The sequence below is a fragment of the Aptenodytes patagonicus genome, chromosome 6 (assembly GCF_965638725.1).
Source record: "Aptenodytes patagonicus chromosome 6, bAptPat1.pri.cur, whole genome shotgun sequence".
Lineage (NCBI taxonomy): Eukaryota > Metazoa > Chordata > Aves > Sphenisciformes > Spheniscidae > Aptenodytes > Aptenodytes patagonicus.
Genome location: NC_134954.1, coordinates 3938618 through 3963863, shown reverse-complemented (window position 1 = coordinate 3963863; position 25246 = coordinate 3938618). Strand labels below are relative to the sequence as shown.

The 25246-nt window shown below is 43.4% G+C and overlaps 1 protein-coding gene across 6 annotated transcripts; it reads left to right on the top strand.

Annotated features, from left to right (window-relative positions):
• On the top strand, positions 1 to 24515 carry SERPINE2 (serpin family E member 2). Of its 6 annotated transcripts, none has more exons than XM_076340877.1 (11): positions 1 to 50; positions 14008 to 14282; positions 14994 to 15014; positions 15488 to 15607; positions 16791 to 17018; positions 18102 to 18299; positions 20830 to 21028; positions 21173 to 21273; positions 22291 to 22377; positions 22923 to 23006; positions 23834 to 24515. In XM_076340877.1, exons 2-11 carry the CDS (start codon positions 14027 to 14029, stop codon positions 23869 to 23871), a joined length of 1332 nt encoding a protein of 443 aa, XP_076196992.1. In that variant the 5' UTR covers positions 1 to 50; positions 14008 to 14026; the 3' UTR covers positions 23872 to 24515. The 6 variants fall into 6 exon arrangements, with proteins under 6 accessions (XP_076196992.1, XP_076196994.1, XP_076196995.1 ...); XM_076340878.1 differs by lacking the exon at positions 1 to 50 and adding an exon at positions 381 to 400; XM_076340879.1 differs by lacking the exon at positions 14994 to 15014.
• Positions 24516 to 25246: the final 731 nt, after the last annotated feature.

The following is a 25246-nucleotide window of genomic DNA, read 5'->3' as shown; positions in this document are numbered from 1 at the left end:
CGGTGCAGCGGCTGCCGCCGGGGGACGGGGTTGAGAGCTGCCGAGGGGAGGTGAGCGAGGGCCGGCTGAACCCTGCGCCGTGCTGCCGCGGGGGTGGAGGAAGAGGACGGCGATACGGGGCGGGTTGGAGGGCCCGGGGCAGCCGCTCGGCGCCCGGGGGGGGGGGGGGGTCGAGGCGGCGTGCAGGCTCTGCGGGGCGGGGGTGGGGGGACGGACGGACGGACCCAAAGTTTCCCCGTTGACAACCCGGAGGCCGCTGGCCGCAAGTGGTCGATCAGGACGCGTTATCCTGACCGGGTGCCGGCGGGCTCTTCGGCGTGCTTTGCCTGTTGCCTGCTCCCACAAGTTTCCCAGCGCCGGATGCGTGGGCGCTGTGGCGTGAGTGGGTGCTTCTGGCGTGGTGAGTTTCTCTTTCTCTTCTTGGTTTTTTTGAAAGCAAGGAGGGTTGGTTGTTTCCTTCCCTCCCCCAAGAAGTGGGTTTCCAGGCTGGCTCTGCCAGCGCCGGCCCGGCCCCGGGTGGGGAGAACCGGCTCCCCTCTGCCATCGGCTCCGTCCTGTGTCCCCGCCGCCCCGGGAAGCGGCCGGGTGGCCGCTGCATCCCTGGGCCGGCGTGGGAGCCCGCTCCGCTCGCGGGTGCGAGAGGGGTGGCGCTTCCCCGGCATCGGCTTCATCGTAAGAGCTTGAGAACTGGAAGTTGCTCAGTTCATCAGTGTCTCCTGTCCGCTGTGGGGGAGAGCTTGCTTTTTTTTGTAGTTAAAAAAAAAATCATAATTCAGTTAGTAACTGAGATTTTCTTTACACGCCGAGTGACAGAGAAATGGGAGAGAAGTATTTACGGCCATTGCAGTTCAGGGAGGAAAGGGTGTATATATTCTGTTACTGAAACAGGGTTTGGATAGTGCTGGTGGCATCAAATTGTGTGTTGAAGCAGAGAACGGGTTAGCTAAAACTCTTACCTTGGCTCCCTGTTGAATAACGTGGGAGCGTGCTTCATGTACTGAGTTCTGGGAGGATTTGGAAATGCAAAGTACACCTCAGGAGAGGGCCTTTTGTCTCCTGGTTAAAATGGTGTTCAATATCTTGGCTCAGTGTTGTGCAACGCAGGAGGATCTTCACAGAGAAATAAAACCTTTGGAGATACCGTTGTGCTAACAAATCGGTGTTAAAATGTCAGATTTCCCTTAAAACTCGAGAACATCTGCTTATGGATTAGAGGCCTCAGTGTGATTTATGTCTCTCCCCCTTTCCCATGCCTGCATATGATTCTGAAACACGGTTTGGTTTTTGTGGTTTTAATTGCATTCTTGGGCAACTTCCTGAAAGAGAAACCTGGTAGGCTGATTTCTTTTTTTTTTTCACTGCACTGAAAAATGACTACTCCCTTCACTTTCTCTTGTGTGAGTATTTAGTAATGTCTTACCCCCTGCTCCTCACGGGAATTCATTAGAAACCTGGTTTTGTAGGGACTATTCACAAAACGTACGTAGGTGTAAGCAGCTGTACTGTCGTGTAGCTTTGAAAAAAGGGGAGAAGCTGCAGAAATCCACGAGCAGAGTGAAAAGCAGCTGCGTGCCTGCTGAGCGATCAGATGAGTCTTTAAAGCGTGTGAGGTGAAGACCAACGCAAATAAAAAGGCGGAATGATTAAGTAGATCGATTCAAATACATATAAGATGTGCTAGTTTGGAATTTTAGCATTTTATGGGGTGTGTAAACCTGTGAGAATAGCAGCTGTTTGGCCCAGGAGTAAACTTTGAGTAATGAATGCTAGTCCACAGCTTCTTTACAATTATGGACAAGTTGTATGTCAGACAACCTGTCAGCAAATTTTGTCAGTGCTCTTAAGATGCTGAAAAGCTGCTTATCTGGCCATTACCCTTGCATCTGCTACCTAGGTATCAGGATGTTATAAAAACTCCTCTTTGCTTTGAATGGTGCTGTGGCCATCGCTATAGACCGCTGTCTATATATAGCTCTATGTACCTCATGTGGGAAGTGATGTAAACTCATGTCAGTACAAAAAAGAAAACAGCAGAAATCCGCAGTGGTTTTTGTCTCAAGGTGTATACAGAAGTGTTGAAGCTTCTGTTTGGTGTTGTCATTGACAACCAGGAGAATAGCATGTCTTGGTGGCACGCGGAGGCTTTTAGTGTGGGTCTCTATATTGCACAGCCAGAAATGTGTTCCAGTCCTAAAGCTTCTTAACAGCATACTGCTAGGCAGAAAAATGTCAAGCAGTGAGCCCAGTAAGCTGCGCTAGGCATTTTAGACTAGATTGAAGTGTGTGTATAAAAATAACAACCTCACCTTATTGCTAGGAATTAAATGGAGATGCGTATAAACTGCGTACATCTACAGTAAGGGAACAGCTCAGAGGGAGCTCTGGCTAGAGATTTGCATTGCTCTGGTGGTGGCGGGCTCAGTATCTACCTGGCTTACGCAGCTGGTTGTGGCTTTTGATTCTTGCTAGGCAACTGCGGTGCTCAGGCTTGAAAAAGCTGAGGCTCAGCGGAAGGTTTTTCTTGGAAGCTGGAGTTAGGGTTGTCTGGACCGCTTGGATTGCTTAATCACAAGCATGCATGAGAAAGCGCACTTTTGTAATATTAATTAGGGGGAAATCCAGCCTAATCATCAAGATGTTTCCAGTTAGCTGGTCTGTTAACTGGATTCTACTATTCTTTAGGGTCAAAGGTTTTGTACATGGGAAGATAGGGAAAAGATGGATTAATCATCACTAATCTGTAAAGTGTGCTGGCTGGAGTCATCTTTGTGTGCCTCCGGGCATCCTCCCAGTTGCCTGTGACATAACTTACAAATCATATTTTACAGCAAAGTACTAGCCTGTGAGTACCATGTAATTCAGTGCACTTATGTTAACCATAAACAACTTTTGAATAAGCAGAGCGATATAAATAATCGCCTCTTTTTAGCTTTGGAGAGCAGGTGGTGTGGAGTAGCCAATCACCTACATATGAATTTAAAGATGAACAGAGTAACTTAGAGAACTATGAAAATGGGAAGTGTTTTTTTTATTGAAGTAAATAGCTTCTGTGTGTGAAAACATGAGAAAGCTGAACATGTGCAACCATGTATGTGTTCAGGTGTGTCTCTTCTGCGAAGGTTAAAATGATGGGGTGGGAGGAGACCAGAAAGAGATGAAAATAAAGGTGATAGCATTCTACAGCTGTAGCTACACAAATATTTAGGCTGGCATGCTATGGAAAAAAGCTGTCCTGTGTCCTGCTTTTTCCTGTCTCCTCTTTAGTACTAGACTCTAGTTCACTACTCAACTACATGAATACTTCGGCAGGCACAGAGGAGGTCAGTGCTAAAGTTGGAGCCAGTGATCACGGACAGGAAGAAAATGAGGCAATTTTAGCGGCAATGCTAGTATGAGCCATAGTTTCTTGAGTTGTTTGTCATGGCCTTGAAATACACTTAAGTGCTAACTGAAATGCTCTATTTATCCTTTAGCACCTCGTCTTGAGCAGTGTCTGTGGAAACACATGAATTTTGGCAGCTACTGTATCTTTGTCTGTGGTCTGGTGTTCACCTTTAATAGCCAGAAAGATGCTTTTGCTTATATTTCCGGGCTGAAATCAGGAGGTGACTCATGCTGGGATCTGATAAATATGCCACAAAGCGGTTTAAGTATGAAGGCATATTTATCTTGTGGATTGATCTCCCCATGGTGGAAATCTCAGTCTTGCTGACCACACTCAGCAACGTGATGTAAACCATGTGCTTCAGGCAGCCTCCTGTTCTCTTCCTGGGCTTTAGAAACAGTGGTCTGAAGTTCTTTTTTTAGTATGTTGGGACCATGAGAGCAATTATGGAAGGCATCAAGACTGATTACCAGCGAGTTCTGAACTGAAGACCCCTGCTCAAGGCTGTGTGTATGCAGTGGCCTCAGCATGCAGGTAGAAGCTGTTTGAGAAATATTAGTTGTCAACAGACTGTAAGCCGCAGCTGTAAATCACACTGGGGTCTCCAGCAGCAGTACTGAGAAATGTTGGTACATCTTAGCTCTTTTAGTTCAGCTGATGTGCAGATGATACGAATTCATGTTCATCAGCTATTTGATCAAGCTTTTACTTAAATGCTTTTCTTATTGTTTAACAACTTGAACTTTAAGCATCTATTCCTGCAGCAGGGCATGTTGTGGTATTTAGTGATGATCATCACTGCTTCCACGATGGCTGTGTCATCTGGTCTGAACTGCAAGCTTCTGTTGGCCAAAGGTCGTGAGTGGTTTTTGAGGTTTCTTGTTTTAATAGGAGAGGGGCAGTCTTACAGGTTACAGGTACAAAAAACAAGGTGAGAACTGGACGTACCTCTAACTTTTCCTCTTCCATTCTGTTATCTTCTTTACATCCTTAAGCGATCTAAGAAACCCTGTGTAGAAGTTGGCGGATTTATCTGTTAGCTACGTATCTCCATCTTGCTATGTACCTTCCTCTTCCAGAAGGAGTAGTTCACGTAGCTTTCTCAGCAGTGAAGCAAGCTTGAGGCCTCCAGCTGCTCTGGCAGCTCAGCTTAAGAGGCTGCTTTTCCAGCTAATTGCCTACTTCCTCTGCTGAGGTTCGTCATCTGCTTTACAGAAATAGCGACGGACTGTGCGGAGGCTTCTCAGCCAACGCAGCTCACAACTCGGCCTACAAACTTTCAATCTGAACTGAATCAGATGGTTTAATATACCAGGTCATGACCTGCTCTTGCAGGGTTCTTGTGCATAGTTCATACTCAGTTGTCCCTTTTTTCCTATGGAAATTTAGGTCTTGCCTTTCCAGAAACCTGTAGTAAAGCCGGTGGGATAATAGGAGGTGAGGTCAGCTTAATGAAAAGAGCCTGTTTTCTGAAATACAGGTCTTCGAAATAGCTGTTAATTCTCTTATTAACTGGTTAATGTAAGTCTTCTTGCAGATGACTGAGGAGGTGTCTATATAGTTAGGGTTTCCAGCACAATGCTTCACTCCCGCATCCTTAATGGGTGCGATTCCTGCATCCTTACAGCATCTGTGACTTCTGGTGCTTTTGTGGTTGGCTGGTTCTGCTTCTGAAGCTAGGGAGGGGAAAATGATGAATATAAGTAAATGTCTATATGCTGTAAAGAAAAATATAAATATCCCTATCCTTTTTGGGTGACCTTTAAGCTAGTTCTGAAATGGCTGAGAAAAGGCCACTGGAAAACTAGTATCTGATGTTTCTGTGAGCTTAAGTCTGTTTCAGTGATGCTGTCTTAGAGATAGAAAAGCAATGTGTTTTTTTCATCTTAAATATTAATAACTTTAATCCTTGGCTACATTACATTTTAAGAGTTACATTTGATATCTAGCATTTTGGATGAGAACAGGGTTTCTAAATTCACCTGCAAATAGGGAACTGTTGACTATAAATGTTGTACAGTATGATTAATAAATAAAAGGCTAGTCACCTATCACTCTGCAGATCTCCAACCACAAGTAAAGTAAATGGTCAGAACAGTGTTCCTGATATCTCCAGGTATTTTGTCAGATGGTAGTATTTCCTAGATACAAATGCTTTAAGTTTCAGGTCTTGGATATCCATGAGTTTGTGTATGTACAAGTTCTTACAAAAGTTCTTATTATGAACAGAGAATACTGGCGTTGTTCCAGTTTATTTTTTGTGGTGAAATGAGTGTATCGCATAGAACTGTGTAACTTTACAGAACCGCTAACACCGCTATTACCATAGCCTTACCTCTTGTAGGAGGAAGAATAAATAAAAACTTGGTAATATTGGGCATCTCTAACCAAAGCGTGCATAGGCTTTGGTTAGATACCATGTGGCTGATAGGTCCTGCCATCTCTCTTAGCATCCCAGGTGTATAAAAATATTATTGCTACATAGAAAACTCCATTTTCAGTTGTGCTGTAAACCCAGACTGAACCACAGGGTGTGGAATGATGGGAACTGGGCTTTGTAGGGTGTTATTTAATAGGAAATATATGTACTTCTTTTGTAGGGTAAACTAAACCTAAAAGGTGTAGAATCTGAAGGCAAGCAATCATCTATCTTCTACTCTGCAGCAACTCGCATGCCTTGTCAAAGCTCTACTGAAATCTTCACTATTGGTTTGAGGACTTGATTCTGTCTCTAGCCTTTGTTATTTTTTTACAAAGATTTTTTTCTTTGCTTGATGGCTCTCTAGGTCTGAGTATTACAGATATTAGTATCTTAACCCTTCTGAAGAAGGATGTATACTGGCAAGTTCTTGATGTTCAATCTGCTCCAAGCACAGCTCTCCACACCGTCTCAAAGTGGCCATGGAGCCATCTCCACAAGCTATTTCTACTCTCTCAGCCTGGTACGTGCAGGAGATAGGGCATGTGTCACTGGCCAGATTAAAATTTACGTGGGGAGAGAAGGAGCAAGTTTCACTTTGCTCTGCAGGGGTGTAGAGGTGCGAGAGTCCTGGTATCAGATGAGTCCTGCAGCAAGTGGAAATGAGTAAGGGTACTGGGTTTCCCTTTAATATTCTTTAAGGAAGAAAAGAAGGTCAAATACTATAGCAGAAGTGGGGGCTAAGGTGAAGGTGGTGGTGAGGGACCTGAGTTGGTAAGACGCCAGCCGTTGTTAGTCCAGCACCTTGTGGAGTTACTTCATAAATCTGTACTTATGCAGCCCATTACCAAAGGGTTAATATCCTGTACCTTATTAATGGGAGCTTGCAACCCTGTAGGTTTGCCTTTGGTTCTTAATGAGCCTGTACTTGCATAGTGAGCATTGTTAACGTACAGTAAATGTGGGAACTGTGATTCCACGAGGCTTTTCTTCCACAAAAACTTAAGATGGGAGCCTGGGTTATGAACCTGCTGCTGAGTTTTGGGCAAAAGCTTTAATCATTGAACCATCATTCCCTCTACTGGAGTGAATCTGGAGCAAGAGGGTATGGCCTCGCTGCCATGTTGTGAAACACTACTGTGCTGCGTCTCTTTGGGAAACTGGTTCTGCAGCATTAGTCATGATGGGCTGACTGTCCCATGCTGTTTCTTCACTATGTTAAAATAACCACATTGCATAAAGAACTTTAGATCAACAAAACCACTTCTTTAATAAAGGGACACCAGTAAATTGAAAATGTAATTCTCTTTAATCTTCCTGATACTGTAAGACTTGATAATTGATCTTAGAGAGGGCTGTGGAACCTCTGCTTTAAATACAGGAGTAAATAACACATAGAAACTTTAACAATAGTTGTTGAGCCTACCATAATGAGAGCCAGCAGATAAAATTTGAAAATGGTGGTAGAACTGTAAAGTCCCAGAATCATCTCCATAAGCCCCCTGCCCCCCACAGACGGGGGGGGGGGAGAGCTCAAGTTGGCTTTTTTAATTATGTATAAATGAGAGACGGAAGTAAAAGCAAATGATACTTAAATGCTTATCTATGTCCTTGAAACTCTGAATAGTGCTTGTGTAGTTGTAGTACAGTTACAGCTAAGTGGTGAAATCAAAAGCTGTCTCTGGTCAACTTTACAAAGACCAGTTTCACATCACGCAGAGAACTACCGTGAACCACCACCAAACCAGAAGACCAATACCGGTGAGAAAATCGGTCTGGCTTACGAACAGGAGACGCTAGTCATGAGGCTGCAGAAAGTTTTAAATGGAGCTTGTCTGTCTGTTCTTCATGCTAAATGGAAACTCCCAAGAAGTGGTGGTCAGGACTTTTCATAAAGAAGCACTAAACTCTAACTTTCTGCTCGTGTGCGAGCTGTGCTTGGACAGAGAGATAGTTCCTATCTGGGGCCAGCCAGTTTTACAAGCCAGCGCTCTGCTGGGAAATTCCTCCTTGGCAGGGGAGGCTGGTTAGACGCAGCTGAAAGGGAGGCGTTCCAGGTAGAGATGGTCCATCTTGAAACAAATGCAAATGCACTAACAAACTGAGAGAATTGGAAGTAGCAGAGAATGGATTGAGGTTGAGAGAGGAAAGCATCAGAACCAGTACCATGCTCTTTGCGCTTGTGTGCAATGTTGGCTGTAGTGCCTGAAGTCAGACCAATATCTTAACATACAAAATGTTCTTTAAAAAAACTTCCAGCTTATCTCTGTGTATGAGTTATGTTTGTCTCATGTTGACAGTAACTTACTCCTCTTCAGAGCAATGTAAGTACTGAGCTGTTTAAAAGCTAGTAATCATCCTTTCTTAGTAATGCTCTGCATATACTAAACCTTCCAGGTATTGAGTAATAAAAACCTGTTTTGTTGTGTTAGATATTTTTTCATGTGACCTGAGACGTTGATATAACATGGCTTTTATTTTTGTATCTATGGGGATGTCTGTGGGGTTTTTCCTTGCTTCTTTAAAGCAGGAGCACTGGAAAGAGTTGTTAGATGAAAAGGAAGAGCCAATGTTCAGGATGTACCAGAAAACCTGGAGGAAGATGAAACATTTCACAGTTCTGTCGTGTGGAAGAAGCTACTTCAGTACTCGCCTGCATTCAGACCGTGGGTCCTGCTGCTCCGAACCCAAAAGCGTGTTTAGATGTAGCAGAGGCCAAGCAGCATGGTAGGAGAGGACACTGAAGCTGAAGTCTTTGGGGTATAAGAGGCTTAGGCAGAAGGGGAGTTGCAAACACCTGTGAGGGGGAGAGGAGAAGCCTACCAACAGGCTTGAGTGTTTTAATATGCTGCCAAGTGTGTATCATCTGGAAAACAAGACCCAGCATGTGACCTTCCCACTGCAACCAGAGTGGTCTCATTGCTTTGGAGAAACAATTGCTGTGTGCTCAGCCAGCTCCTTAAATGACTGTTAACAAGTTTGGTTGAATATTTATTCAGTCCTGCTGGAGAGAGTTAGTTAAATGCCTGAAGTGAAACTGCTTTCTTTGAGCTCACATGTCAGTTGAAATAAAACTTTTAAATTAGTAGCACAGATGGCACTGACAAGGAAACATCAACATCTCAAACTTGGAGAAGTCCCCGAATGTTTGTCCCAGGCAGAGTTTCTCTGGGTGCACAGACTGCCCAGTGCCTGCTGCGTGGGCTCAGGGGTTCTGAGCTTTTTGGGTTTGATACAGTGAGACCAGCAAGGCTGCAAGACCCTGCTTTTCAGTTTTACTCTGTTTAGCTGCGCTTGCTGCTGTTTTGGTTACAGCTATTCACAGAAGTGAAGTTGGGTGTCTAAATTTCCTTATGCTTGATATGTCTTTAAAGAAACTGCAGAATCCGTCTTGCAGCTGCAAGAATGAGCCTTTTGGGTTATACCTGGTTGCTGTTGAAGTCAGGCTTCAAAATAAACACTTGGACCTGTCTCATACTTAGTGCAGTCAGTACAGATATCTAAAAATCTACGTACAGTTCACTATTTCTTCCTCAATTCACTTCAAAGTATTCTTCAGGCTCTCTGGGTCAGGTCTTTCCTCCAACTTGCATTTTAAACAGGTATTTTTTCAGCTCATGTTTTTGCCTCTGATCTTGAACCAAACTAACTTCTCTTCCTCTCGGGAAGAGTGCAGCAGCTCGGCCTGGCTCTCTGAAACCAAAGTCCTTCCTAAGCTAGTTCTTTCCTGTAGGAGGATCTCCACGCTCAGCACCTTTTTGTGCCTGGGGCTGAAGACCTATCTTCTCCCTGCTCCACCAAATGCCTTTCTAGACCCAGATCAAAGAGCCTGTATTGATATAACTTTGCTTTTGTACCAAGCATTCTGTAAATGCAGGCCGAAAGCATCGTGTCCTCTTTGTTGACATAAATACTTACATAATAACTTCAGCCAAAAACTTAAACGATGCATTACATGGGTGATCTGAATAGCTGAGCCTAGTGAGAGTTGAGTACGCTGCCTCGTATGTGTGAGGGTTAGTGTTTGCAACACCAGCTAGAGGCTGAGGTCATCTGGAGATTGGTAGCCTGAAGACGCTTCATCTGTCATGAAACAACACAAAACTACCAGTGCAGATACGACACGCTGCCGTGTTCCTCTCCTGCCTTCCCCAGAGCTCTGTGCCTGATGGGACTGCTTGTCTGAAAATATGCAGCAGCTTAAACTAGGCTCTGCAGTTAGATATAGGTAGTAACTACTAATTTAGCGTGGTGTACAGGACTTGGTATGGTGCTGTTCAGTGAGGTAGGTGGAGTAACGGAGTTCTCGGTACGCCTGCTGTGGACAAGGCATCCCTCATACAGCTGAATGCATGATGCTGCCATCTGTTCTGTTTAGAAACTTTAGCATTAGGGTTAAGAACTGGGTTTGCATAACAAATCTGGCTTTTGTGTTTTTTATTATTCTCTAGATGCATTTCTTTGGGTCAGTGTCAGTATTTCTGTTGTCTGTTTAGAAGTTTAAGTTGTGGGATGTCCTTCCTGTAAGTTCTCAATCTAAGAAGTGGGCAGCCTACTGTGAAGAGGGATTTTTTTTAGTCCAGCATCTTTCAAAAGCCCACATTTATGTAAATGAATTTGCCTATACACCTTCCTCCTTCTCAGTTAACTTTGTAAAAAATACAAAGGTCATAGGCAAAGAAATGCCTAACTTGTGTTTGGCTTTCTGAAGCATTAGATGCAAATTTAACTATCACTAAGTTTTTAGCTTCAGCATTATGAAAGCTTGTTGAAAGCTTGTTGGTATCCTGTATAGCAGGTCAACTGTTTTCCATCCTACACATCCTACATCATTTTGGATATTTTCTCCTTGCGCTGTACTTAAGCTGTTTCTTTGTTTCAGGATATGCAAATGCACTTGTTACTGAAGTGCAGAGAAGTTGAACATACTGAAATCCATGCCAGAAGCATTAATAACATGAATGCCACTTCTGCTCGAAGATGAAATTAGCTCCTCAGTTAGCTGGTTGAGCTGTGCAATGGGCACGGCAGGGTCAAGAAATGGCTGCTCTGTAACTAATGCTGAAAAGCGGTTTTACTCTTTTTTTTTTTTCCTGTGTTCAGAGCACCGCACAACTTTGTTCCACTTATTGAGTAGGTATCTGCTAGAGATTGTGCTCCAAAATGGAGACCAACCTGCCTTGATGGCATAGCAGGAGGGAGAGGTTAGGCAAGCATGGAGACCTCTGGGGAAACCAGGTGCAGGAGGTAATAGTTTTTCCCTGAAACAAAAAAAGCGAAACCAAAATCCTGCAGCAGTGGCCTTGGGAGCAGAGTTGGGTTGTTTTGACAAGGCTTCACACACGTATCGTGGGGAAAATGCAAGGCTGTTGGTAGCTGTCACCCTGAGTGTGGCAGGGGCTGTCACCAGTGAAGTAGAAAACTTGGGACGTGCAATGTATTGTGATAAAGGCAAAGGAGAGAAATGTTTGACTTCAGTTAGGCTTGTGCAGATGCAGTACATAAATGACAATGAGACATTGTTTTATTTGGTTTCATAGAGGTGTCACTCCTGTCTTTGCCCTCACAATATACTTCTGGGAAGGTAATGTGTCAAGGGTGGATGCACTCAAAATAGCCCAGTCTCTTCTGGTTTGCTGGCTGGATCAGGTGGAGCTGCCTCAATCAAAAGCAGGGTTTTCAAATCACAGCTCAAACTGTGTGCTCTGTGACTGCATTGTCTGTCACTATCCCTGGTCTCCATCACTACATGGGACAGGCTGTATTGCACCAACATGAACTGTTTGCTGGCTTGTAAGTGCATCTACTAATAGTTGTGGAGGGTTTTTTTTTTTGCCAAAGTACTAGGTAAAGGTGAAAGTCTGATTAATATTAGGATTAATAGTTTTTGTTTAAACTGCCCCTTGGGTCTCCGGGTAGGGAGAAGAGATGGTCACCAAACCTCCAAAGAAAACCCTTAAACCCAAAACCTAGCTTCTCTTGGAGCGGCAAGCCACACTTGCCTCCTGCAAGGCAGCATTGCCATTGGTGTAGAGCTGCTGCCTGGGAGAGAGGGAAGCCTTCCCCCTAAGAACAAAACCAGAGATTTCAGGTGGTTTGTGCTAGTATCGAAGAACACTTAAGAATAGTCCTTAACGTTTTTAATTAAAAAAAAAAATACAAGTTCACTTTCCCTGCAGGCTGCTGGTCCTCCCCACGACTGCTTCCTGCTGTAGCCAGTGGTGTGGGATGCAGGACAAATCTAGGAAGTGACTCACGTAACCTGCTTTGGGGGGGTCAGATGGCATTTGGGTTTTCCTCCCGCAGGTCTCAGCTGCAGCCGGCCAAATCCAGTCTAGTTTTCAGACTAAGCTTGAGTAGTGCCAGTTGATGGCTGGTATGGAGCTCCTTTGGAAGTGTACTTCAGTGACTCCCAAAACTGCTTGGGGGATTGGTAGGTTGATGGGAGAGACTTAATTAGTGGGCGGGCTGTTAATCTGCTTTGTAGGACAGCCTTTTCACTTTTTCTTGCATAACTTAAATCAGTCCGACAGATTCCTCTGGTCACAGCTATACTAACAGTTGGGTTGGGGGGAGAAAGATGTCTCAACTCCTGCGTTATTTCACGTTCAGCATTTGGTTTATTCTGTGCTGCAACAGCAAACTTTGACAAAGCCAATTCTGTCCCCTGAAATGGTGTAGAAGAAAGTGGAAATGCTGTATTTGTTACTTTCAAGTGTTTTAGCACAGTTAAAGTACATGCTATTAAAAGATGATTAAATTAATCTGTACAAACACCAGCTGGTTTTCTGGTAATCAAGTGCTCCAGCATAGTTTGAACTTGGCAGCGTAGGTAGGCTGTGCAATGGCAGAGCTCCTTGGTGCAGTACGCCCTTTCGCGTGAGTGGGAAGCGGCTGCGAATAACGCCTCAGCCGAAACGCGCTCCCCGCCTGAATGCGGCGTCTCTGGCCTCCGGCTCGGGGGCTGCTGGAGCCAGAAGAGCAAGTGTGCAGTGCTGAGCAGAGGGCTCAAGGGGAGGAGAGACCTATTTTTGGTTTTTGCATGTGGTATGCAAATGGCATTTTAATCAGTTGTATACCTCCTGCAGCCTGAGTAGCCTTCGGTGAACTGGGGAACTAGTTGACTCCTCAGCGTGTTAGAGAGACTAACACCTAAGTGTGCTCTTGGAGCACCAAAGTCAGCTCAGCGGGGGAACAGGCTCGCTTGTTGGTCTGCAAATGGAAGTCAGGATTCTTGAACTGTGCAACTGAAACGTCTTAAAATAAAAATGTTGTGATTGAACTTCTGAAAGGTGAGCAGAGAACCTAATTTCATGAAATAGGAGATTATTGCATGACTATTCCTCTAAGTACCTGCTTGCCCTAACAAAATAAGGGATTGAATACACTTCCATGAGGAAGCAATACAGCCTAGTAGTTACAGTACCCACTGTTTCAGATTTGGGCTTGGTTCCCTAAGCAGTTGCTGAGAGGTCCTGGACAAACTGTTGCAGGCTGCTTGTGCCTAATGCTTGTTAGGTGTTAGATCTGCAGATGAAGAGTGGCCCATTTGGAATGTGAACTTCCTTCTGTACTCATTAGCCGCTGGATTTTCTTAAATGGGAAAGTACAGGCTAAAATCCAAACTTAACCTTGCATTTTAAAATCTAAGTCTTCCTCTAGATTCCCATCATGGAAAATGCTAGTTATGCAGCTAACTCTTATTCTAGGCAGGTGTAAATTCCCACAACAGAAGGTCTGTTTGCATATGTATACGTGCTTCTGTTTGCTGCAGAAAATGATCTGTAAATTGTACTGTGCATCACATCTTAGTGGGCGAGGACCATACCACAAGGCTGCTTAGCACTAATTTATCCTAAAGGGCAGTTTAAATAGAATGCCAAGACTCCATTTAACTGAAACACAAAACTAACTGAACTTGTGTGTGGCAGGAGGTTGTCTCCCAGCTTGGTGGCTTTTGTCATGTTATATAGTCACTGATACCTAGCTATTTTATGGTTATGTCTGCTTCTGAAAACCCTTAGACCTAAAATACTGGTAGCAGTAAAATGCAGGTGTGAGTCCCATTGCCAGAGCTCTGTGAATGGTGTGTGGAGCATGTGCAAGACTTGCCTGCTCTTTAGGTAAATAAGAATTTAAGTTGAAAGTAAAAATGCTGTACTTGTGAAAGCTGACGTAACTTTCCCCTCCTGTTCTCTTACAGGTATCTCCAACCAGAAATCATGAACTGGCACTTTCCACTTCTCTTTGTACTTGGGACTTTAACATCTGTATGTTCCCAGTTCAGTTTTTATCCTCTGGAGGAACTTAGCTCTGATGTTGGAATCCAGGTCTTCAATCAGATAGTGAAAGCTAAGCCTCAGGACAATGTTGTTGTTTCTCCTCATGGGATTGCATCAGTCCTGGGGGTGTTGCAGCTGGGTGCTGATGGCAAGACAAAGAAGCAGCTGACAACTATGATGAGATACAGTGTAAATGGTCAGTGATTCCTAAGGTGTTTTTCAGTGTGTTTTGTCAGAATCTTCATGCTGTTTTGAGATGGCTTTCAAAGTGTGGTAGATTGCATCATACACCAATTAACTCTGTTTACCAAAGCACAAAATGGACACCCTTGAAGTTAATTGGCAATTTGAGTATGGACATGTACATATACTTGAACTGGCTTATAAGCAGTTTTGTTAATGACTTCAGGGCCCTGGTTAGAACTGCCTTCGTCCTTGCAAAATTGATTTTTTTCCAGAACAGCGTGGATGGCGGTCCAGGGCCAGCGCTATGCAGGAAGGCTGCAGTGCCCCATTTCAGGCTGTACTGAACAGCCCTTAATGTGCCACTCTTTAGATAACCGGGCAAGAGAGTATTTCTCGTCACCACATTGAAAGCAATGCAAACTCTAACCATACAATTGATACTTTCACTTTGATGCTCTTCGGTTTTGTTCATTTGTGTTTCTGCTGTCAGGATCCCTGACTCTGTAGTTCTTGTAGTGCCCTCTTCTTGAAACAGCCATTTCTGCTTGTCTCTGTGCCTGACACTGCATGCATCTGTGTTTATATTCCTCTGCCAACGTCTGCCCCTCGAGAGGGTGTAGGCTGAAGGTTCTTGCTGCTTTACTTTGCATGCTGAGTATTTTTGTGAGTGTTTGCCAGCAAGACTTAACATCTTAGTGCCGGCATTCTGCCTTCCTTCCAGGAATAGAAAACCCTCCAAGAGGTAAGTGCACATTTAAATCTTGAGCAGTATTGTCATATAACATGTTGTTCTGTCTTCATTTGCTTTGCTGTTTTGGTTCTGGGTTTAAAGTACAGCAAAATGACTTGTCAGCTTACAATCTAAATGTTGTAGATGGAAATCTCTTCATGGGATAATCAACTTTAGGAACATTTGAATGCTCAAAATATAAGTACTTGCAAAAATTTTGAAGCATTATGTCAGCTGGCTTTATTTGGCCTGCAGACTTTCTAATCCTAACTGTGAGACACAGAGGTTCTCAAACTCCTTAGAAGGTAGCCAGTACCTTGCTACAGAGACTTGTTATGGGATGCTACCTATCTCTGCACAGATCTCCTCTGCTCTCGTTCATGATTGCCTTACAGACCTTTGGCAACTACGGCAACTGCTTCTTTGGAAAGGTAATAGTTGGAAAGTATTTAATTTATCTTTAGCTGTCTTTTAATGCAATTTAGCAGCTGGAAGCAAAGAGGAGAGCCAGCATCATGAGACCAGCCAGCTCTCCCCGGACCACCAGCAAGTGCTCCGTGGACCACCAGTGGTCCACAGAATACAGTTTGAGAACCTCTGTTATGGTATGTTCTCCAAAAGAATTTGCCCATAATATTGGAGAGTGAACATGTAGAAATTCATACAAACGGGACTGCTAAAGCATTTACGATACATGAAACAGCAAAGCCATCTGAGGCTTTTTCTTACATGCAGCTAAGAGAATAACTCTGAACTAATTTATTCCCTTCATATCTCTTATCTCAAGTTTGTCTACATAAGGAAGCAGTCTGGAAATGTTTCTGCCTAAATTGTGTTGGGAAACAGAGGGAGCCCATTAATAAGTGCTGTAAAAACAGCCGCCCAAGGATCCTGTTCAGTGTAATGGTTGAACATGAAGTTGCTTGCCTGGCAATAGCTTCCCTGTGTAGACAAGCACTCATTCATAAGCCATAACAACGGGGAGAACTGGGTATGGTGAACATAGCAGTTCTTCTGTGCTGCCATATGCCTTCTCTCGTATACAGTGAAGGAGCTAGCAAGCACTCAGTACAAGCTGCTTTCAGGTCCTAAGGATCTTGACTGTAAGCACTGGAACCTACTGCTTTCCCCCTTTCCTTTTTTTAAAGGCACACTCATGCGTTAAGGGATTGATTCCTGCTTGTAGCTGACTTAGGCCAGGACCTAGTCTTTAAGGAAACTAAGACTTGAACCTTATTATAGAAATCTTGACAGCTTCCTTTATTCTCCAGTAAATGGAAAGGAAGGATGGTGAGAAGACAACTTTTGCTTTGCACTCTGAGGTTCAAGACCACCTGCGTAATCCTGCAGACCTGTTGGCTCTGAGTGAGCAGGCTGAGCCCTCGACTTTCTTTGTCACTGTCACAGAACTGACAGGCGACCTGGGCTTATACGATGTGAAATACATTTTTGGAACAGTCTGTCCTGTGGAAGAGTGTGGTTAGTAGCTCCACGCTGAGACTTGAACCTCAATATTATCTCCAGCACTGTCTGCAGCATTCTGAGCAGACGGCTAGAGGGGCAGCAAGCATCACAGTGAAGGTCATGTTTTTGCTGGGAAACAGTAGCATTCTTCAGATGAGAGATCAGAAATGGCTATTTTGGAAGGCCTCTCAGAATGCCTGCTTTGGTCTCCTTTTCTAGTTCAGCACTTAATGTCTGACCTTTCATGTCATTAATAGTTGCATATAAAGTAACTGTTTGTTCACCATCTTATTCTAAATTAAACTTGCTGTTCTTTCCAACTAGGAGTTGGTAAAGCGTTAAAGAAGATAAACAGGCTCATAGTCTCAAAAAAGAATAAAGACATTGTTACAATTGCTAATGCAGTGTTTGCAAAGAGTGGCTTTAAAATGGAAGTGCCTTTTGTTACAAGGAACAAAGAGGTGTTTCAGTGCAGTGTCAAGAGCGTGGACTTTGAGGACCCAAATGCAGCATGTGATTCCATCAACCAGTGGGTGAAAAATGAAACAAGGGGTGAGTATTGGCGAGTGCTTTTTGTGCACGGCAGGGTGGTATCTGAGACCTCTCAGGTTCGGATGGAAATGCTGTGGAAAGGTGGGGAGGTAGAAAAAGCTCTGCCTTGCAGCTGAAAACTGTCTTTAAGCTGGCATTAGTGTGATGTTTTAGAGCTGGTGGGCCAGGAATCTGCAGTCTCACTGCCCCAGCAGATGTGCCCGTCTGGTGGCCTTGAGGGATGTGTATAGTGTGTGTGTCCATCTGCCCATGGGATCGGGGGAGCTTCTACTGTTCTTTGCCTTCATACAACTGGTGAGAAATCCAAGCAGAGTTCTCCTGGAGCCATGCTTTCTCAAATGTGAAAGATGCTTTCAAGCAACTCGGACGTTTGACTCAGTAAATCAGGCTTGTGGAAAGCTGTAGAGCAGTTCAGCTTTTGCTCTTACTGCCCTAAACCCTGGCAAGATATGGCCACGTTCTTAAGAGTCATGTTTAGTGGAGGATTTTTTTAATTAACCCTGCCTTGACAGAACTCCTCATGGTTCAAGCCTCTTGGCATCTAGTTGTCAAGCTTATATATGCTAAAGCCAGAGATCATGTTTTGCAACATATTCATAGTCTAGGTGAACCACATGTTTGGTATCTCTTGGAGTTAAAACCAGTGCCTCCTGGATGTGAGGAGTGTGTTAATGATGTTAGATGGGGTATTTGTGAAATGAGGCCGTCAAATTCTTTCTCTACCACATCACCAGTTTTGCATAGCCATGTTGCAAGCAGTGTGTGAATGGGGACGTGCTTCAGCTGAAACTATTATCACTGTAACGTAGTCTTAGATCTGCTCGCATGCTGGAAAGGGTAAGGCCCTGTTAGTTACAACATCAGTCTATCAATTAGCAAGATAGGTTTGCTTTCTAATTATCCCAAAGGTTTACTTTTTGACAAAGAATACCGTTGCCTTTACGAACCTCAGATGTATTGCCCCATGAGGAGCTGGCACACTCACAGATCAAGAGGCCTACAGTAGTATGTGCTTCAGGTTCTTAATGAACAGTGGATCGGCATTATGACGGCAAATACTCAGACTTTCTTTATTTCTTCTAGGTATGATCGATCAGGTTGTAGCTCCAGATGATATTGATGGCAGTTTGACCAGACTGGTTCTAGTAAATGCTGTGTATTTCAAGGGCTTATGGAAATCACGATTTCGACCTGAAAATACAAAGAAACGTCCATTTTATGGCGCTGATGGGAAGACCTACCAAGTTCCTATGCTGTCCCAATTATCGATCTTCCGCTGCGGTAAGCTCAGTGACTCCCACTACCACCAGCAATGGTTGTAAAATTTGCTCTTTTCCTTCAAACTAAAACAAAGAGTTTGCTGTACACGTGGTGTTCAGTGGTATTGCTTATTGTAGCTGCTGTAGGAGGCTTTGCGTTACAGAAGTATTTCACACTGCTGAGGTATGGATGAGCTTGCTGTGCAAGGTATTTAACAGTTGCTTAAGACTGAATACTCTGTCAAAGTACTTGCCTTATCCTGTTGTCTTTAAAAAAGAAAATCTGAAGTACCCAAGCTGAGAACTTTGCATGTTACTTCAGCTTTGCAGTAAGAAGAAATCTGTATTTTTTTAAGGGGTGAGAGTAAAGGAAAACTACGGACAGCAACAGGACCCTGAGGTTTATCTGGTGATGAGCTGTGTATGGAAGAAAGATTGGAGTAGAATCAATCTATATTTTACTGTATAATAAAGAAATGAGACTTGCACAGTGCCCAGTCTCATGGGAGCCGGAGGAGCACAGGGTTATGTTGGCTGTATCTCTCAAGGTGTGAAACTGCTCTTCAAATTCAAATTGAGTCCCAAGTGAAAAGAAGTTCAGCAGGTTCAGCCAGACTTCCATCAGAGACTCTCAGAGCTGACATAGGCAGCTCGATGGGACTGACAACATACTTCAGAGCTTCAGCATTGCAGTGCTATGGGGATTTTATTGGTCAAAGTAAGATTGAAGCTTTGATAAAAGAATGTCTTCTCTTGCGTCCTTCCAAGAAGAGAGCAGTGCTGCCTGGAACTTGCTTCCATGTGTGCTAAATACAGTCTGAGAAACAGGCTGGAGAATACAGCTTGCTATAAATCCAAAAACCAAGACCCACTGTGCTTTTAAATGCCTAGTTTTACTGTCAGTGGTGCTCAACTAGTATTAGTAGATTTGTGTTGAAGTAAACAGCTGTAACTTTCTGTCCCAAACCCACGTGTTGGAGCAGAGGTAATGTAATACTTTGAGATAACTGCTGAAAGTGTGAGTTGGGGGAGGTGGGGAAGCGTACTGCAGTGTATGCTACTTATCTGTGGGGTTTGAAAGAAGTTCTTAACTTAAGACGGGCTTTAGCAAGAGTATTATCTTAAAGGCTTTTGACTTTTGATTCTGATACTGGTTAACAACTCCATTATGTTGGCCTATGTTTAAGCTAGAAAAGCTATTGAGGCTAGAAAGGAACAGGAGAAATACTGCCGAGTTAAGACTCACTTTAGGTTGGGTATCTCTGGACATCCTAACACAGGGCTTCTATCTTACTTATTGCTTGCAAAGGGATCTTTGAAATTTCTTAAGCATCTTAAATCCCATCAGTTGAAGATGAAATCCCCTCCTGTTTGATATGCCTCAGCAGTAATGATAGTAGCACGTAGCAGAACAGGATAGTAGTACTTTGCTGTTGGACAGTTTACCTTTTGTTACTGTTCTGTAGCTGACTTATGCACCCAGTATTTTGATCTGTAGGCCCTAGTCTGAGAACCACTGTCATAATAAAAGGAAATAATCAAACTGCCAAGCTTGACACAATTCCTGTAAAACAAGTGCAATACTACCAGTTTTCTAGCAACATGAGCTCAGTCAAGGCAGGTTGCATGGCCCTGGCAACAGGATTAAATTTCTAATGAAGATGTCTATTTTCAGCTTAGGCTGACAAGTGCAGGCTTATATGAAGAAAGGGGAAAGAAAATAAGATCTTATTGCTATCCAAAAACTTTCCCAGAAACCTGTCTGTAGTTAAACTGACAAGTTTTCACTTGAAACTCCTATAAAAAGCATTTGCTTCCCAGTCACATGCCAGAAATCCCACAGTAACCAAAGGGAACTCGGAGGAGGAGAGGGTTGCTCAAAGACAGTCTTCCCGGCACTTGCTGTAACTCGGAGGCGTTGCTATCTCACTCCTCCTCATCTAATTGGCCTCCTGCACTGCCGCGAAGTGGCTGCTCTCCACTCCCTTGAGGGACTTAAGACTGCTTCCTAATGAGATACTTCATTTTCTTGCTTAGTAAGGAAATCCAACAGACTACTTCAAACAGGAGCTCTTCCAGTAACTCTTGGAGGAAAAAGGGCTTTGTCTACAAGATCTCTTCAGTTTGGAAAGATAGTCTGCTGCTTTTTCTTGCCTGTTGTTTCTCAGTGCTCAGTTGGTTCTGGTACAGCTGAGATCTGGAGTAGAGATCCAGCTGAGTCACAGACCTGGTGATTTCCAATGTAGCTGGCTTGCTGCTCTGAGCTGATGAGGTTTGTCTGGGAAACAGTGTGCATATCGAACTCAAATGAGTATTTGCTTCATGGTGTGATCCTGCTTGTGCTTTTTGTCAAAGCAGCATCTGTACAGAGCCTGTGCCACTTTTGAAGGGCTGCCTAGCAGGAAGGCAGGCAGTCTGTGACTTTTTAGAGTCAGTTTTAAGATGTGGGCAAAGCTTTTCTAACGGACTCTTACAGCAGTAGGTGTCTAAAGGTAAAATAGAGATTTAAGGCTGTAAGAATCATGGCTCATTAGCTTTGCTTGTTTTTTTAGGCACTACAAGTACTCCAAATGAGCTGTGGTATAATATCATTGAATTGCCGTACCACGGTGAAATGATAAGCATGTTGATTGCTCTGCCTACCGAAAGCACAACGCCGCTCTCTGCTATCATTCCCCACATCAGCACAAAAACAATAGGAAGCTGGATGACAACCATGGTAGCAAAACGAGTGCAGGTTATTTTACCTAAGTAAGTACTAATATAATCCATTTCCCCTTCAGGGAATGTTTTTTGGGGTCATATGTACATCGCCTCCGATATGGGAGAATTAGAGTGCTTAAGGCAACTTTCCTGCACAATACCGATGCATTCTTCTTTCTTTGTTCCAACTAGATTTACAGCAGTAGCAGAAACAGACTTAAAGGACCCTCTGAAAGCACTTGGTATTACAGATATGTTTGACCAGTCAAAGGCAAACTTTGCAAAAATAACAAGTAAGTTATTTTTTTTTTGAATCCGTGGTGGTCCTTATTCATAGTTTCTGGCGCTGAATAAAGCACTGTTTTACCAATGCAGTTGTCTGTTTTGTCTTGGGTAAGTGTTACCATGACATTGGAGCTAAGTTCTATTTTGTAGCCAGCCAAGCATGGCTGCTTGCTTCTATTGAACGCTGCAGTGGCTTTTTTTCCCCCTTGTCTTGCATTACAGCAGTAAATCATGTTGGTCAGCTTCTTAAGATTTGATATTACAACCTGAGGGTCTCAAGCATTGTCTAAAAATCTATGGCAGGACTTCTAACAATACCATACCTTAGACTGTAACAAATACTGCAACTGCAGTATTTAACTTTCCCTCAAGTATGTGTTTAATGACTTTTTCTTGAGCTGTAGGAAAGCTCAAGGACTAAATTCCCAGTTTAAGGGACTGGACCAAACCACAGCTGTAAATACTACTATCTGAAAATGGGGTGTAGACGTTTTTGAACTCATGGCTCTAAAATGTCATCTTACTTCTGTTCTCTGCTTCCATTAAACTCCTGATTGGCTTCTACAGAGACATCTAACAAAAAAGCCTGCCTTGTGCTGGCTTAATTTGAAAACAAATTCCTGTGTTTCATTGAAAGCAAGGTGTCTTGCTAAGTGCTTTTTTCCCCCTGACATCGAGAGAAATGAGTGTAACTCAAACTCAGATAGCATTTTTTAGTCATTTGTTTAATTAAAACTAAAAATGCAAGTGAACACTGCTAACTTAAACCATCAAATAAGAAAACCTAGTAAATGGGGAGGAGGGAGGAGTAAGATAGGTTATTCCCTGTTTTTTGTAATTATTACCTTAGTGACTGTATTCAAAGATATTACCAGTAGTGTCCTTCACTGCAACTTCAGGATTTTAGCGGGATTGTAGCGGCTTTTATTATTCTTAGCCATGCTATTATAGCTGCTAGCTACAAGGTACTTCAGGACTCCTGCAGTTAGTTTTACTGAAAGTGCTGTTCCCCTTGGGTTTTTCAGGAACAGAGGGTCTCCACGTATCTCATGTTCTGCAAAAGACAAAAATTGAAGTTAGCGAAGATGGAACCAAAGCTTCTGCAGCAACAAGTAAGCAACTGTGCTGATAACTGTCAGACTCGGGAAAACTGTATTAGAAGGCTATACTGCTAAGCAAAGGTAGCCCACTTTGAGACCATTGCAGGAATGTGCTCTGACTTCAGATCAGTTGATGAATTTTATGTAACTTCTCAGGAGAATCCCAGCTTGCCAATACTGATCAGACCATTGGTGTACCCGAAGAAATATAAACAGGCTTACTTCTCTAGAAGCGTCTTCTAATGGCTAACGCTTTGGCCACCAATGTAATGTTCCTGGCTATCCAGGTGGCAAAGAGGACTAAGCTACTCCGTCCTTTGGGTGACAGCCCAAGACTTCCTTCCAGCTTTGTGGGTCTTGTGTTGTCTTTTTAGTACGGTTCCTAGAAGAATAACATGCGACCTGTGCGGCTTTAAATGTCCATGTTGGTAGGTTTTAGGCATTTAACTCTGCCTGCGCAAGCTTCTAGTATACACTGGGAAACTTCACTTTGATAGAGTATATAATGTGTTGTGGTACTTGCTTTGTCTAACTTTAAACCTTATCTTTCTTGCAAGCTGCAATTTTAATAGCCAGGTCATCCCCTCCTTGGTTCATAGTAGACAGGCCGTTCGTATTCTTCATCCGGCACAATCCTACAGGTAAGCAGCATTTGTATGAACTTTTTTGCTTAGAAGTTGAACATCAGCTATGCGATCGAGACAAAAGAAGTCTGGAGCTACTGAATAACTATTGCTAAAAAAAAAATCCTGCAAGTATATTTTTATGCCTTTTAATATTAGATTATTTTATTTGGAATACAACTTGGCAGCCAACACTTGTATTTTTTCCTGTTCCAAGTTAACAGAAACAAGCATGGCAGGTTCATGGGTACAAAAGAACAGTCTTTAATACTCATGGTTCCCCTGAGTGGAAAGGAAATAACTCTGTTACTGATAGTGAATTGGTGAATAGGGCCCAGCTTTCTGACGGACAGTAAAATAGCGCTAGGGCAAAGGCTAGAACAGGGGCTTCGGGGATCTAGGGTGTTGCCCCAGCCTGCTGTGAACAGAAGCGAGTGTTCAAACATGGTGATCGTGGTTTCTTTGCAGTATGGGTTGACTCTCCTAGAGCAGAGCTGCCCCAGTTGCTTTGAATAACTTACCTACTTCTTGCAGTGACATGTGGATGATAGATATGCTAGTTAGTAGGGAACATGATGCAGCTGCCAGCACCGGGGGAAGAGTAGGCTCCTGGCAGCAGTCCGCATCCTGAGACTCCACAGAGCATCAACAGAACTGTGTGTCTCTAGAAACAGGAGCTGGCCACCTATCTAAACATACGCATCCCTGGGCTCACAAACTTGAGGGAGGGTAGACAAGACTGTGACGAGGTGGCTCGGCTGCGCTCTGTGGACTTTATGCTTTCATGGAAAATTTTAACTGTATTTACAGACTATGGTAATCCTTGTTTTCGTTTCATCCCTCAGGTACAATCTTGTTTATGGGACAAATAAACAAACCTTGAATGTGGAAAAGACTTTCTTCAAGAAGTAAACACTCATGTGACACACCCCTGTTCTGTTAAATATTTTGTACGCTACTCTTTGACTTCACTCAAGAGCTAGTTTTAACCACTGACTAGGTTTTGAAACAGGAGTCGACGTAGTTCTGGCTTTGTGGGGGAAAATACAGGTTGAAAACTACAGTATCTCTTCAAAATGTCTAAAAGATTCTCTAAACTACTGAATGGTTACCTATGCTAACAAACTTACGAGCTTTTTCTGTATCTACTAAGAATTTTATGTATGGCTTTTGTGAGAGGATTTTAACAAAGAATGATAAATGTTTCTATTAATGTTGGTTTCTTCTTGTGTGTGGAAAAGGTCTAATTTTGTAGATGCCGCCTATCAAGATTACTTTTTGGTTCTTGAGTATCTTGGTACCTGGATATTCTTGGTAGAAATAGATTAAAAGTTCTAGCAATTTTTATTTTATATAGTGCATGTATCACTGAGAGTTTTAAAACTAATGTGGTGTTAGATACACATCGCATTGTCCTGTCTTACTGTAATGTAAACTTGTCATTGCTAGTATACACTTTCTATTGGATTTAAATTTTATATTTGTTTTTGTACAAAGGAAAAAATAAAACTGCATTATGAACAGTCAGTGTTGTGGATCATGGATGTGCTGATGGGTATTTGGGTACAGAGCCCTGCGACGTACTTGTTTGAGACTTCCTTCTGAGGAAGGTGAAAGAAGGGTGGTTTTGTGAGCTTTTTTTTTGTTGTGTGGTTGTTTTTGTGGGTTTTGTTGTGTGGTTGGTTTGGTTTTTGTGGGGTGTTTTTTACTGCCTGCTGCTGACTGCCTTTTCTGCTGAAGTCATTCTGCTGTGGATGAATTATCCACAGGTTCAGTATCTGAAGAGCAAGCTCTTTGTATTTGCTACGCCCAAGTTAGTGCTAAAACTGCCATGTGAGGACATCTCAATGCACCTTCGGGGCCTTTTGTCCTGCTCCCTATGGTGTAGGTTATGCACATATGCATGTCTTCAGCCCCTTGCAGGACTCGCCTGAGTGCAAAACTCTTCAAAAGATAAGCAGTAAATCCCTTTGGCTTGTCACAGATGGCTCTTTGTTTGCAAGCGTGTTGTACTGCTCCTGTGGCAACCGAGGGGTTTGGATGGGGAAGGTCCATCTTTGATATTAGCTGCTTCTCTTAAGGGCACATTTGCAGTGAGAGGGGGTTGGCTGATGGATGGTGGTCTGCGGGGAGAAATTCCTGCAGCGTTTGACAGACTCAGCCCTGGTGTAAGTAGATGACTGCTGCGTGTATCCACAAGCTGGAGGATGAATGAGCGTTGAGCCTCCTTGTCAGGTAAGAATACAAGATGAAGTGAA

Coding starts and splice junctions, on each gene's coding strand:
- SERPINE2 (XM_076340877.1), top strand. CDS start 14,027: ATGAACTGGCACTTTCCACTTCTCTTTGTACTTGGGACTTTAACATCT. Junction 15,015..15,487: donor AATAGAAAACCCTCCAAGAG/GTAAGTGCACAT, acceptor AATGCAATTTAG/CAGCTGGAAGCAAAGAGGAG. Junction 21,029..21,172: donor GTGCAGGTTATTTTACCTAA/GTAAGTACTAAT, acceptor TGTTCCAACTAG/ATTTACAGCAGTAGCAGAAA.